Consider the following 15,417-nt stretch of genomic DNA (forward strand, 5'->3'; position numbering starts at 1 on the left):
GAATTTTGAATTTTCCTGTGACATCTAAAGGATTTCCTTAATAAGAAAAGCTTTTTTGTTTAGAGTTTTTAAATGCCTGTTGTTTAATATCAAATTAATCAGCCCTTTTATTCTCCTATGCAAAATTAAAATCCTTACCATTGTTTGTACTTCCTAATATCTATTAAATATAAAATGTAATGAAAATAAATAGATGTTTTATTGAAGTTCAGGGTCTGTATGTCTCTTTAGTAGATGCCCTTTTTGGAAATTCATAATAGCATTTTCCATCATCTCATAAAAACTGCAAGGTGAAGGAAAATCTTGGCATTTTAAAATTCTTTACAGAAATAGGAAATTACTATTTTTAGTTAAAAAAAGAAAAACAAAAAATACATGTGGGAAAGTCTTCTAAAGCCTAGATGGATAAAAGGGAGAAAACTACAAAATAACAAAAACCTTCTAAGAGTTAATTACTGAAAGAATTCTCTTCAATGGATGTTTTCAACATTATGATAGAGCAATGATCAGTATTAAATTCAGTACTAGATTTTAAAATACATAATATCATCAAAAAAAGGAAATGAGATTCCAACTATCCCTGAAGCTTTCTCAACCCAGCATATCTCTCTGTAAGGGCTACCCATTTCTCCATTGGTAAGTTCCTCTTGGAATTCATTTTGTGGATGGGCCCTTTCCATCTTTCATTGCCTTCTTGGTTCTTTTCCAGGCTTTTGAACTTCAAAATCATGTCCCCATTCTTGGTACCTTCTTCATCCACTCCCTTTTTTTAACTCCTTTTTGTGTGTTATCTTTCCCATCAGAACATAAGCTCCTTTAGGAGGAAGACTCTCTTTTTTGTTTATATTTGTATCCTTGGTATCCTTACTCCTTAGCACAAAGCTTGATATATAGTAAATGGTTAATAAATGTATATTCTTCTTTCTACTGATTTATTCTATTCTAGAATTCTAGAAGTAGGACAATAAACTTAGAGGGATGCTCAGAAATGTTTAGAGATTAAAGAGCCGGAATGAAGAGAAGTAGCAATGACTTAGCAAATGGTTAAGTTGTATTAAGAATATAAGTATTCATCATAAAGGATGGAGAAATAAAAACTTAGAGCAAGGATATAGTATTTTTAAAAAAGCAGAAGTAGGGGGTAGCTGGGTACCTCAGTAGATTGAGAGGTAGGCCTAGAGATGGGAGGTCCTAGGTTCAAATCTGGCCTCAGCCACTTCCCAGCTGTGTGACCCTGGGCAAGTCACTTGACCCCCATTGCCTAGTCCTTACCACTCTTCTGCCTTGGAGCCAATACACAGTATTGACTCCAAGACGGAAGGTAAGGGTTTAAAAAAAAAAAGCAGAAGGAAAAACCCTTTGGGTCCACTACAAATTTATGTTACACAGCATCCACTGGGCCCTCACTACTGTTAGGTAGTATCTCTCATCAACTCACTTGCCTACTATCCACAGCAGCTTTCTAAACCTTTTCATTCCTTCTAAATCCTCTCATAGTCTCCCCTCTACCTACATCTTGGCTGAGAACCATGCTGTGTATTTTATAGAAAAAAAAATTAAGCCATTTGCTCTTATTGCCTCTTTCTCAGCTCCTTTCACTCAGATGCCTTCACTCCTGTCTCACATGATGAAATAGCTTTACTCTTTACCAAGCTTAACCCTTTCACTTGTTCAAGCAATACCATTCTATCTCATCTCTTTGAACAGACTGGAAATAAATGAAAGAGTGGGAATGACTGAGAGGTGGTTTGTTTCATTTATTTTCAATCCCTCCCTGTATATTGGCTCATTTCTTACTGCCTACAAATAAGCCCATGTCTCTCCCTCTTGAAAAAATCCTCACTTGATCCTTCCATCAATGCTAGCTATGGTCCTTTATCTCATCTGCCCCCTTGTAACTAAAATCTTTGAAAAGGCATCTCCACTACTCTTTCTCCTCTTATTCTCTTCTTAACCCCTTGCAATCTGACTTTGGACCTTATCATTCTACCAAAAGTGCTCTTTTTGAAGTTTCTTCAAAATCAAAGGGATCCCTCAATGTTTTGTCCTGGACTCTTTCCAATGTGCTCATCAGTTCTCACGGCTTTAATTATCATCTTAATGTTAATGATTTTCAAATCTACCTAGCCTGCCCAAATCTCTCTGCTGACCTCCAATCTCACATCTCCAACTGCCTCTCAGACAGCTATAATTGGATATTCAATAGACATCTTAAACTCCGAATTTCCCAAATGGAACTCACTATCTTTCCCCCTAAGCCCTCCCTTTAGTCTCTGAGGCTGACAACTAAAACAGTCATTCTGTATTCCTCACTATCTCTTACACCCAATATGCAAGCTGTTGCCTAGGCCTATTGATTTTACCTTTTCAGCATCTCTCAAAAACATCTCCTTCTTTTTCCTATGGCATTGCCACCACACTTCACCATGGCACTCCTGGATTATTGCAATATTTTGCTCATAGGTCTGCCTGTCTGAAGTTTCTTCTTGACCCAATCCATCCCTCACTAAGGTGATTTTTCCTAAGGTGCAAGTACAATCATGCCACTCCCTAATTTAATAAACTCCAGTGGTTTCCTATTGTCTCCAGGAAAAATTACTTTTTGGCATTCAAAATCATTTATATAATCTTGCCCCTTCCTACCTTTCCAGGCTTCTTTACTCTTCTAAATATGCTCTCCCATTCAATGACAATGGCCTCCTAGCTATTCCTTGAACAAGACATTTCATCTCTCAGCTCTGGCCATTTTCTCTGGCTATCTCTCATGCTTAGAATGTTCTTCCTCTCCTGCTCTGACTATGTACTTCCCTGGCTTCTTTTAAGCTCCTATTAAAATCCTACCTTTCCCAGAAGCCTTCCCTGACCCTTCTTGATTTCGGTGCCTTTCCTCTGTTAATTATTTTCTATTTATCCTGTAGAGAGCTTCTTTTGCATATATTTGTTTGCATGTTGTCTCCCCCATTAGATAGTGAGCTCCTCAAGGGCAGGGACTGCCTTTTGCCTCTTTTTAGCACACAGCACAGCGCTTGGCACATAGTAGGCACTTAAAATTTTTTCTTTTTCTTTTCTTTTTTTAAAATATAAAACCCCTTACCACAGCGCTTGGCACATAGTAGGCACTTAAAATTTTTTCTTTTTCTTTTCTTTTTTTAAAATATAAAACCCTTTATTACCTTCCACTTTAGAATCAATACTATGTATTGGTTCCAAGGCAGAAGAGTGGTAAGGGCTAGGCTATGTAAAGTGATTTGCCCAGGATCACCCAGCTAGGAAAGGTCTGAGGCCAGATTAATAAATGTTTCTTGACTGATAGGGAACTAGAGTATGGGTGGCAAACTAACTGTCCTTGGGCCAAAGCTGGCCCACCGCTTATTTCTGTAAGACCTGAGAAATGAGAATAATTTTTACATTTCGAAATACAACAAACAAATAAATAAATATACTTAGCTCACAGACAGCAACCTATAGATTTGCCAAATCTTAGACTAGACAAACTTAATGTTAATCTACTGTTTTTTTTTCCATTATTAATAGTTGTTTAAATCGGTTATAACACATTGCTAATGAAGGTTAGCTTATAGGTTTCATCCTAGCATGGGCTAGTTAAGATTTATTGTGTCATGAACAGAATATGTCCTGATAACCCTGATTAAACAATTCACAAATGTCTGCTATTTATCAAAAGAGAAATCTAGTATCCCTTACATGAATAAGTCATCATTACCAGGAAAAAATAATCAAAGCAGATATTTTATAAGACACTAAGACTTTAGTCAGACACTAAGATTTTATGGATCCTTCCCTGCAGTTTCTAATGTTTTTTATTTTTAAAATTATGCCATCATATCAATAACAGCAAAAGAACACAAGGTGAAAAGTAGCTACAACATTAGTTTTGGAAACAAATCCAAAACAGGCACTTTTTATTTATCTGTTATATTGTTTAGTTCTATTTTATTAAATGCTAAAGTTTTTGAATGAGGTTCTATTGCCTATGAAGTATATTTATTTGATTATTTGTCTTTATCAAAGTTATATGTGAAAGAAATCATTGAGTGGATTGGGTCATGAGGATAGAATGGAAGCCAGAAAAAGGCAACAATAAAGTCAAGAGATCATGAGACAGGAGGCAGGGCAGATGTACCCTGCACTGTGTCCCCTGGGTGGCCCAGACAAAATAGAAAGCCACAATTGGCTCCTGAGACATGATATGTGAGAGTCAGTGGAAGGAGAAAAAAGTTTGATAAACTGAGGCAAGAGTGGATTTTGCTCTCTTCGGTTTTGTTGCTGGCTGGACTTCCTTGGAGCATGGCTGGGGGCTATAAAGGTGGCTACAGAAGAGCAAGCTAAATGGAGCAGCAAGTAAAGTAATAAAAAAATATATATATATATCCTATTTTTCCATCTTTTTTCCTACTATTGTTTATTTAATCAAAGTATTAATTTATGCCCAGCCTCATAATTTTCCCTTTTATAGTTATCAAGTTTAAAATGAAAAATAATACTATGAAGATTGATATTAATGTAAGTTTTCAAAATGGAAAAGAGGTCTATTCTATTACTTGGGGGCAATGTTTTAAAAAAATTTAATTTGTGTATATTATCAAGTTTTGTTGATGCTTTTTATGCCAGTCATTTTCCTCTCATTCACTTTGAACCTTCTCTTAGAACATATAGTTATATGAAACCAAAAGGCATGACTACATGTGACAACATGTGCAAGGTTCCATATCAATAGAAATCCCAAGACAATACTGTAGACAATAAATTCACATAATTTTTCCCTAAGTTTCTAGTCTTTGAACAAAATTTTACAAATGCACGTGTTCACATTTTAATTATTCCTAAATATACATAGTTTTTTACATTAAAAACTTTTGTACGAAAATATATAGTAATTATATGATAGATATAATTACATAATATACTATGTATATATATTTACACACACACACACACACACACACACACACACACTTTTAAACTCTGAACCTGGGGAAGTAGGAATGAATAATAACTGAATCTGAATGATTTTTAAGAAACACACTGCCGTCACTGTTAGTATTATAGTCTAAGGAGGCAATCTGTTCCATAAGGCTCACTTTTCTCCTCCTGAGAAGACCAGGTTAGATTCAGGGCAGTCCAGGAGTGGGAATAAGAATATAGACTCAGGTGAGCCTAGATATGGGCACCACATTCAATCCAGAACAACCACTAAAAGTTTTTGGCTTCCTCAAATTCTTCCTTTGGGGCTGCCCAGGGAAATGATTCAAGTTTTCCATCAGCTCTATGCCTTATCTCTGTTATGTTGAATGAACCTGGTATTGAGAGAAAAATATCAAATTCAATTTTAAGTCCTCCTTTAATGTTTTATAATGGCTGAGAGGTCAGCTAGGGCTCTTGATAGCTATTGTCACAGGCCATAAGCTATGGCAAGTTCTGTTTTACTGAAAAGGCTTTTTAGCAAGGGCTTAATCTCTCTGATGTTTAAAAATCAGCCTATATGAACTCTGAGAAATTCACTACCAACTCATGAAGATTATCTAGTAAGAAGTAGAATTTTGTAATCAGTGTTGGTGATGAAATCATGAATTCTGGAAAATCATAGTAAGTATATATGTTATATATACACATATGAATACACACATACTATATATACACAGATACATAAACATCAGGCTTCATTCTGTTAGAGCTATCTGAGACCAAAGAAATGACCTGGCATCATCTCAGAGAATTATAGGAACAGATCTTTAAAAATTATTTACTTTTTCCTATAAAATGACAATCCATCCTCTAAATATATTAAAACATGAAGAGATTCTCAAATGAAATGAAGGATCAGAAAATGATAAACTATTTTAGGTTTATAAAAATATTGTCCCAATTTATGTCCTTTCTAACTCATTTGACCTTTGATTGAACTACTGCCAAGTAAAGCTTTATAGGGAGGGCCCAATGAGTCAACTGTCCACAAAATTATGGGGGAAAAGAATAATTTGGTAATTCTAAGCAAACATACAAGGCATTTGCTGGATAGTAAAGTAATTAAAAATTAACTCAGTTCCTAAACTAACTAGATTTTCCAATATAACCAAATAGAATTATTTTCCATGTAAGTTACTAAAGTAATGTTTGTCTCTTCTCCACTCCTCAGTCCAAATCTGTTTTTCCTGTTCTGATTAGATAAGTGATGACAACTTCTTTTGGTTTGTATCATCATGTATGGATATCTTCCTTGACTATTTTCTTTATAAATATTAAAACATCATAGCATAAAATATAGTTATGTATTTTGACACATTTAGATTAAGAGATAGAGGGAAAGGGAAGAGAATACACATTTATATAGTGCTATGTGTCAGGCACTGTGCCAAATGTTTTTTATAGGTATTATCCCATATGATCCTCACAATAACCTTGAGGAAGTAATTGCTATTATCTTCATTTTATAATTGAGAAAACTGAGAGTGACTTGCTCAGTGTCACAAATAAGTATCTGAGGCTGAATTTGAACTCAGTACACTAAGTGTAAGATGTTTGTGAGATGTCCATTTTGGATTTCCAATAGGCATTTAGAGATCTGAGAATGGAGGTTGGAAGAGAGATCAGGGCTGGATAACTAGGTTTGAGAATCATCAGCATAGAGATGACAATTGACGCTATGGAAGCCAGTCAGATTACCAAGCACAATAATTTAGAAGGAAAAGAGAAGAGAGACTAATTCAAAGCCTTTTGGGACACCCAGGGTTCACAGATTTGATATGGGTGAGGATCCTGTAAGAGTACGAAGTGGTCAGATAGGTAGGAGGAGAATCAAGACAGAACAGTATCATGAAAAACTGCAGAAATGTTAGTATGGAGGATAAGAGAATGAATGGTAGTGTCAAAGACCTCAGAGAGGTCGAGAAAGATAAAGATGTTAGACTTGGCAATTAAAAGATCATTGCTAACACTGGAGAGAGCAGTTTTGGTTGAATGGTGAAGTTGGTAGCCAGTCTGTAGAAAGTCAAGAAGAAGCAAGAGGTAAATAAGAGAAGGCATTGGTTGTAGATAGGAAGGAGAAATATAGGATGATTGCTAATGGCGATCAAATGGATTTTTCTGAAGGTGGGAGACAAATGAGCATGTTTGTAGACAGGAGTTCGTAGACATGCTAGTAGACAGATGAGGCTGAAGATATGTAAGAGTGGGGGTGTTAAAGGAGGCTAACTATTGAAGAGGATGAAATGGAATAGAATCATTTATACATGTAAAGGACCACCTCTTCATGTGAAACTGGGGTGAAAGTAGAAAAAAGAAGAGATCTCTCAGTGAATGGTATTGATTTTTTTTTCAGTGAAATGTGAAGCAAAGTTTTTAGCTGAGAAGATGAGGGAAGTTATTGGGAGACTTGAAGAATAAAAAGATTTAGAAAAGCCCCTGTGATGAGTAGGACAGTGAGTCAATTAGGGAGTTATAAAAGAATTGTGAGGGTCTCATTGAGATTCCATAACATAAATTTGTAGTGGATCCACTCAGCATGGTTTTAAGATTTTTTTCACCTTCAGTTGGTAGCAGGTGAATAGAAGTGAAAGTAGGGGATGATGGGATTTTAATATGGAGCTCAAATTTGGCAGGGAAAGATCTCCATTAGGAAATGAAGAATGGAAAGAAGAAAACAGTGTAGAGTTGAACTGGTTCATTTAGGGATTGAGATAGGGGAAGGGAAGAGAGTGTAGCCAGAATAAGAGTTATGGCCTAAAAAAGACCCAAGGGGTCAAGGGACTGAATTCACAGTGAGAAAGAGGAATATGGTTTGGTGTTGCAAGGCAGAAGAGGAGAGGTAGAATGACGTCAGATTGTGACCAGATAAAGGACTTTCAAAGTTCACTAACAAGAAAGTGGTGCATTTGTGGGTGATAGCAAGATAAAATGTATGATAACCTCTGTCTGTGGCTGTTTTGGAGTGGATGGAGGAGTAAGTCATGGTAAATAAACTAGTTGAGAAATGGCAAAGAAAGGGAGTTTTGAGAAAGTTTCAACATGATATCTCTTATTAGGAGAGCATAAGATGGGGAGCAGAGAAAGACTGTAACCCAGGCACTGCTCTCATTGAGTAAAGGAGTATCCTGGAAGTCCACAGTCAAATAGACACCAGAAGTTTGTTTGACTGATGGGCAGATATGAATTGAATGAAGACCAAAGTGGGAGAGGTCACAAAATGATGGTGGTAGGAGATGAACAAGGAAGTAGCAAGAAAGAACAAGGAATATTCCAACTCCCTGACCTTTATCAGTGAGATGTTGGGGTGAGGGGGATAGAAGAGTGTGCAACCAGTCCTGCAAAGGGTAACAGGGAAGGCTGTGTCATGTGTGAGGGGGTCAGAAGATGGAAGGAGTAAGAAAGGAAGTATTTATGATTAAAGTAAATATGTAGAGGCAGCTAGGTGACTCTGTGGATAGAGTACCAGATCTGGAGTCAGGAGCACCTGGCTTCAGACGCTTCCTAGCTGTGTGACCCTGGGCAAGTCACTTAACCCCCGCTGCCTAGACCTTACCACTCTTCTGCCTTAGAATCAATACTTAGTAGCCATTCTATGACAAAAGGCAAGGTTTTTTGTTTGTTTGATTTTTTAAAGGAAGTAATATGTTACCTATGGAAAAAATGTTCAGAGAGCATCATGGAAGGGGTGGGTAGCTTTAGAGTAGAACATTGGAGCTTTGGGGGGTTGACTTGAAAGGGATGAGAATAAAGAAGTGGGCAAGTGGGGCATGCAGAGAGATTTGAATAATGATAACTAGGTGTTTAGAATCATTAGGATGGAGTGAAGATTATTGAATAGGATTTTGTTAATCACTCACAAATCATTTCAGTGAGTTATCAACATTACTGGGCATAGTACCTCATAGAAGTCTTCTCAGGGTGTTGGGGAGCTGGTGGAATAGTGTTTCTCTCCTTTCTTTGCAGATAAGGCAGAGGGAGGGAGCAGGATGAGACGGCATCTCTTGTTCTCTGCAAGCAAGAAGAAGCCAGCCTAGGAGACTGCCACATGATGGAATGGCATCTCTCTCTGATCCTCTGTAAAAGCAAGAAGTCTGCCCAGGAGACCGACATAATGGAATGGCATCTCTGTTCCCCTGAGAGCAAAATAGCTCCTATTTTCCTCAATATGCCCGAGTTCCCTCTCAATCATGTTCATCCTTCATTTTGTCCTTTAAACCGTGTAGATCATTCTCCATTTTGTTCTTTAAAACATGTAGATCATTCTCATGAGGATTCTCTGGAGAGAGGCATTATCCTCAAATCTTTACCTATTAATTTTCTATTATGGATTTCTGTGCACCTCTTCACTTAAATTTCTTCTTTCTATGGTATGCCTGAAGTTCTTCATGGTATTTAGTTTTATAATTTTACTTGGACTAATTTTACGGATGGCTAATCTGGAGCTCAGAAACCTACAAAGTAAGTTCCTTTCAGGAACACTTCGGAGGATGGAGCGTTTTCTCCAGGGCATTAGGCAGCTCTGGAGATGAGAAACCCAATGGAGGACACTGATGTAAAGATATTTCTCTTCCCTCCTTGCAGGCCAAGACAGGAGAGTGTTAGGGAGAGTGGGTGGAATAATGCCGCTGTCCCTTGAAGCCAGATATGGCTAGGAAATGACTCATCTAATTTATTTGCATTATATTTATATGAATTCCTCATAGTAACTATCACAAACATTTTACTTTCTCCTTAATTCATTCCCACTTCGCATAGTAATGAGAACATAAAAATTCCTTATTATCGTCATCTAACCCCTCCAACCTATCCTTTCCTGACTCCCTCTAGGCCTTGCTCCATCAATCATTCCTTCCCATCCCCACTTCTCTTTAATTTTTCAATCTGTTCAAAGAGAAATAGAGTTTTCTACTCTGCTTACAAACATCTTGCCTATCTTAAAAAAATTGTGAACCCTCTTACCTCTTCCAACTACTTCCTTTTGTGGTGCAACTTTGAAATAATAACCTATCTCCACTGCTTTATCACATTCTCTTCATCTAATTTGGCTTCTTTCTCCGATACCTGTCTGAAACTTTTCTCAGTAACTAACACTGCTGAAATCCTAGCCATCTTTCAAGGCACAGAACAAATCTTATCTAATCAATGGAAGATTTCCCAGATTCCTCTCGGCTACAAGTGATCACTAACTCCTGCTAACCTCTAAAGCACTTAGCATACTCTGCTTTGTGTTAGTTATTTGTGGACATTAAAAAAAAAACTTTTGATAGGCCACAGGGCACTTGTGGATAGGAATGAATACTTATTCATCTTTAGAGCCTTTACCAATTAGCACAGCAGGTGCTCTATTGAAGGGTGCTGAATGGATGTTTAATAAGAGATGGCATGATCTAGGAGAAGGACATTGACCTACAGTTATAATACCTGAATCTGAGTCTAAGCTCTGTCACTTATTAGCTATATGGTTTGGGAGGAGTCATGTAACCATACCTAGCTTTGTGGATATCACGATATCTGGCCTATCAACCTCAAGAGATTGGTATAGCATCACATAGTGGAAAATGGCTCCAAATGTGGAATTAGAAGACCTGGTTTTGATTCTCTGCTTTGATATTTTTACTACCTATGTAATCTTTGGCAAGTCACTGAACCTCTCTGTATATAAGGTCCCTCCTCTGTTAAATGAGAAGATTAGACAAGATGACCTCTCAGTGGATTTCTAGTTCTTATACTATGATCCTAAGATCAAACAACATAATTATGTGAAAATACCATAAAGAACAACAAAATGATTCTTAATGTTATCTCTTATTCTATTGGTTAGTGTTATAACATTAGTTATTATAATATTAAGATAATGAGGTTTTTCTTTGATTAGTCACAGACTTGCTTTATTAAGATCAAGAACAAAAATTGGATGCTAAAGCTTATCCATGGATTCTATGGAAGACAATTGTCTTGTATACAACCATACTGGTACTTATCAAAAGTGCTAGCATCTTACCCGAACACCAAAGAGCAGCACAGGAAACTACTGTGGATTCCCCGGAGCACTTGAGGTCCCAGAAGAGTAATGAATGGAGAGTTTAGGCAAACATTAGCCCCAGAAGGTTACAAGTATGATTCCAGCTGTGACTGAAAGAAACAAAGCCTACTCGGTAGTCTAAGAACCTATTCAGGGAGGAAGGCAGTGAATGGGAAAGAAAGGCTTAAGAACTCAGGGGGGTATTCAGGATGCTTGTAGGCCAGCAGGAGGAAGAAAATAAACAGAACTGAACATGATAAAAAAAAAATTACTTTTTTTTTTTGTCTGGGAGACAGCAAGGGGTTCTAAATCTGTCTTCTTTGCAGCTTACATCCTTTGGTTTAAGCTTTTCAGTGGTAGGGAGACTAGGCTCCTCTACATCTATCTATGAATGTATAAAGTGCTGTATATACATCTATTGCTATACATCTGCAAAGAATTACATTTTTTCATCTTTTACCTTTAAATCAAAAAACACTATTCAGAGCCTAATTGAAAGTTCAAAAAAAGAAACTAATATTAAATGGACATCAGTACCAGAGTTAACATTTATTTTCCCACAATGTGAATCTATATTACATTTATATCAGTGAGGAAAGAAAGGCCAATTTTAGATGGAAATTGTATTCAACTCAGTGAGCATTTATTAAATAAACACTTCTTCTGTACAAGCTCTATACACATGGTAGGTGCTAGAGTACAAAATTTATCCCTTACAACTGCTTAGTGACACTTGGCTCTAGTAATGGTGTGCTGTGGTAGTTTGGGCACTCTCCCCACCTCCTACTTTCCTTCTGTGACTTCTTATACTGTCTTTCAACTCTGCAGGACACCATACTTAGCCCTGCAACCAAAGTCTCTGATCTTAGAATACAGAAATGACAATTAAGCTCATGAATTAAATGTTATTTTCTCTACTGTTTGCTAGACATAAAAACGAAGATGTACTGAGGTAAAATTCCTTCCTTAAGGCCACAAAGTGGATTTGTTTTCTATAGAGGATCCCTAGGCTTTGGGCTTTCCTTATAAAGATTTTTTTTTTGTTTTTCATTTGTTTTTTTTTTATCAGTTGACTACTTCTTCTTTCAAAAGTGCTTAGAAGTTGGAAGAATTTATGACTTTAATATATTTCTACAATGTCTTTTCTTTGAAGAAATAAAACTAAACCATCTTCTTGGCATCTAGATCTTTTAAAAATTAGTCTTCATTAAATCAGCAATGATTTTACTTCAAATATAATAAATGAATAAAACAAACCTCTAAAGCTTTATGCAATGTTATTTCCATTCATTTTAATTAGAAAAAATCTAATGGTATTCTTCAGAAATTCTACATTCCATATTACAAACATGTAACAGGGCTGTCTTGAAAGGCAAAGAGGATGTCTCAAAAGGACACATTCAAAATGAAAATAGCCTGTTCTTTCTGCTGTTTGCTGGGCTTCTTTCCTTTTAACTTCAAGTGCTTTCCTTTGACTGATCTTTGTGAACTCTAAAGCTAAATGGATTCAGTCCTAGCCTTTACCATGACTGCTCTCTTCCACTGTGCACTTTCTCATACCATCCGCGGCAGCCAACAAGCCTGCCTGTCTGGGCTGTATAGGAAAAGGGCAATTAAATCTGGTTTTGCATTTCTGTATTAAGGGCATGGTTTAAAGGCTTTTCCTTTGGAGAGGTTTTTGACATTCTTTCCACAGACATACTTTAACATCTGCCAGGGCATTCTAGTGATGGTTCTCATAGACTTAAAATAGAGAGAATCTCCCGACTAGGTCTTTGATATAAATATATTAATAATACAAAGTCGACTAAACACAAGGCAGGGATTGAACCACAGTATCCACAGAAAATGCTGTGAGAAATTCTGACTTTGCTAAGCAAATTAGCTGTCTTGCTAGAATCATGTGCTTTGAGGTTTTCAAAATAGTCCTTTTGAAACCATTAACCTTCAATGTTTTCGTCCCAATGCCTTAATATAGTAGAGTTAAAGATTTTCTATGGTTTTCTCAACATTTCCTATTTTAAATTTGAAGATTGCATTTGCCAACCTTTCTGTTCTCTTTAAAATGAAAGAATAAAAATAAAAGGCCATTCATTAGTTCTAATTAACAATATGAATGTTTTTTTTTAGTTATTCTTACCACTGCTCAATAATCAGGAAAATCTACATATATAAACAGTAGCCACACATATTTATATTTTATTAAATGAATTACTATGGGACTGCTCTATTTCCTCTTTTTAAAAATGGGAATGTTGGACTCTGGTCTCTCAAGACTAATTATATTGTATTTTCTATTCTATTAAATATATACATGAATGCATAAATATAGAGCTATCCCTTAACACAACCAAAAAGGAAAACCTCATCATGAAAGGTTTAGGTTATTTAATTCCATCAGTTTCCAATATAAAATGTTTATTTAAACTCCCTCAAATCCTATACAATCATCGTTTATTGAATATAATAGTAGCATGCTTTTATTTTCTCTTTCAATCTTAAAAACTTAGAAACACTGATTAAGATAGAAGGGCACCTCAACAGTTCATTTTGTCCAACCCTTCATTTTACAAATGAACTGAGGCTGACAGAGATTAAGTGCTTATCTAGGGTCAGAGATAGGAAGTGATAGAACCAGGATTTGAACTAAGTTTGAATTTGGTTCCACAATATTTTATGAGCTCAAACAAAGCACTTAAACTACTTGAGCCTCAAAACTTTTATTATAAAATGAGATCAGACTAAATTATCTTTCAGGTCCCCTTTAAATCTTATGATCCTTGAATTCAATCAACAAATATTTCTTAAGCATCTATCAGCTACCAGATACTTAGCTAGACAATGGAGATTGAAAAACAAAATTGTCTGTCCAATTTAATTTTACAGGGGGAGACAACCCACTCTCTGTGTATGCGTGCACACTCTGCCCCCACACCACACACACACACACACACACACACACACACACACACACACATTATGGGGAAGGCTATGGCATCAGGAAGGAAAGGTTTCATGTAGATGATGATGATGATACTTAAGTAAACTTTTGAAGTGAACAAAGGAGTCTAAGGAGTCTAAGAGGCAGAGACATGGAAGGAATGCATCCCAAGCATGACTACTAGGCAATATAGGGGCCTGGAGAAAGAAGATGGAAAAGCCTCAGGTTGGTCAAAGTGCACTGTGTGGGAGAGAAATGCCATCTAATAAGGCTGGAAAGGTGTTGGGGCTAGATTATGAAAAGCTTCAAAGGCCAAAGAAAGAACTTTATAGAGGATCCTTGAAGCAACAGGGAACCACTGTGGTTTATTAATGAGTAGTGATACTGTCAGAGAGGCACTTAGGGAAGATCCCTCTGGCTGCTGTGTGGAGGATGCATTAACAAGAGAGATAAAGTAGAAAGACTTAAAAGAAGGAGCTATTAGCATTAGATATTAGATACATGATGCGAGGAAGAGTGAAGCCAAGGGCAATGCTGATATTAGGAACTTGGGAGACTGGAAGGATGTTGGGATTCAATAGAAAAAGGAAAGTTGAGAAGGATGAAGACAGAATAGTCATAAGATTATAGATACAGAGTTGGAAAGGGCCTTAGTTATTGTCAAGGCCAGTGATGGCAAACCTATGGCACAGGTGCCAAACATGGTAGGCAGAGTGCTCTCTGTGGGCATGTGGCCACCCTCTCTCTCTCCCCAACAGTTTGTTACTAGAAAGGCAGAGGGACTTGGGGAGAGCTGCTCCCCTCCCTCTATCCAATATGCCTAATGACATTTTTTCACATGTCCCACCCCTCTGTCCAGCAGTCAATGGGAGTGCACAGGAGATATGGAGGGTGGCTCACAGGGGGCAGAGCTGGAGGGGAGCAGAGTGCTCAGACCCCTACCCTCCCCTTTTCTACAGTCGCTGAGGACATTCTTCACTTCCTCGGCCCCTCTGCCCAACAGTCCAGTGAGAGTGCTTTCTCCCTCCTCTGTGTGGGGTAAAGGGGGGGGGTCCTATCTGGCACTCAGGGGGAGGGGGGAACGGCACTCGGTCTGGGGGTGGGTGGGGTTGAGGCCTGGCACTCTGTCTCTAAACGGTTTGCCATCACTGGTCTAGACTGATCCTCTCACTTCTATGTAAAAAAACTCATCAGGAGTCTTGTAGTATCACACAGATAGTAAATAAATTGCTGTAGAGGGTTTGAACCCACATAATTTGACTTCAAATTCAGTGCTTTTTCACTAGTCCAAAAGTTAAGAAAAAAAGTAGATACAACCAGGCATTTCAAAGTTGATGATTCTGATTACTAACTGAAAGTCATGTTTCCCAGTAAGCTAAGCAAAGAAAAAGGTATGTTAAATACCTTTAATCTCTGAGATGATAAAGCATATATATTGATTTCACTTTTGCACCATTTTCCATATACA

The 15,417-nt window shown here is 37.2% G+C and overlaps 1 protein-coding gene across 3 annotated transcripts in view; it reads right to left on the reverse strand.

Annotated features, from left to right (window-relative positions):
- The window catches only part of TPD52 (tumor protein D52), a 371,490-nt gene that overhangs the window by 17,695 nt on the left and 338,378 nt on the right, over positions 1-15,417 (reverse strand). The window contains exon 3 of one of the 3 annotated variants that reach the window (XM_056824138.1): positions 8,885-8,994. The exons of the other annotated variants lie outside the window; for them this stretch is intronic. Within the exon in view, the coding sequence (XP_056680116.1) occupies positions 8,886-8,994 (109 nt within the window). The 3' untranslated portion in view covers position 8,885. Of the gene's footprint in view, positions 1-8,884; positions 8,995-15,417 lie in introns of those variants that run through there. 3 annotated transcript variants of the gene reach the window in all.

Source organism: Monodelphis domestica, chromosome 3 (assembly GCF_027887165.1).
Source record: "Monodelphis domestica isolate mMonDom1 chromosome 3, mMonDom1.pri, whole genome shotgun sequence".
In the NCBI taxonomy this organism is placed as follows: Eukaryota; Metazoa; Chordata; class Mammalia; order Didelphimorphia; family Didelphidae; genus Monodelphis; species Monodelphis domestica.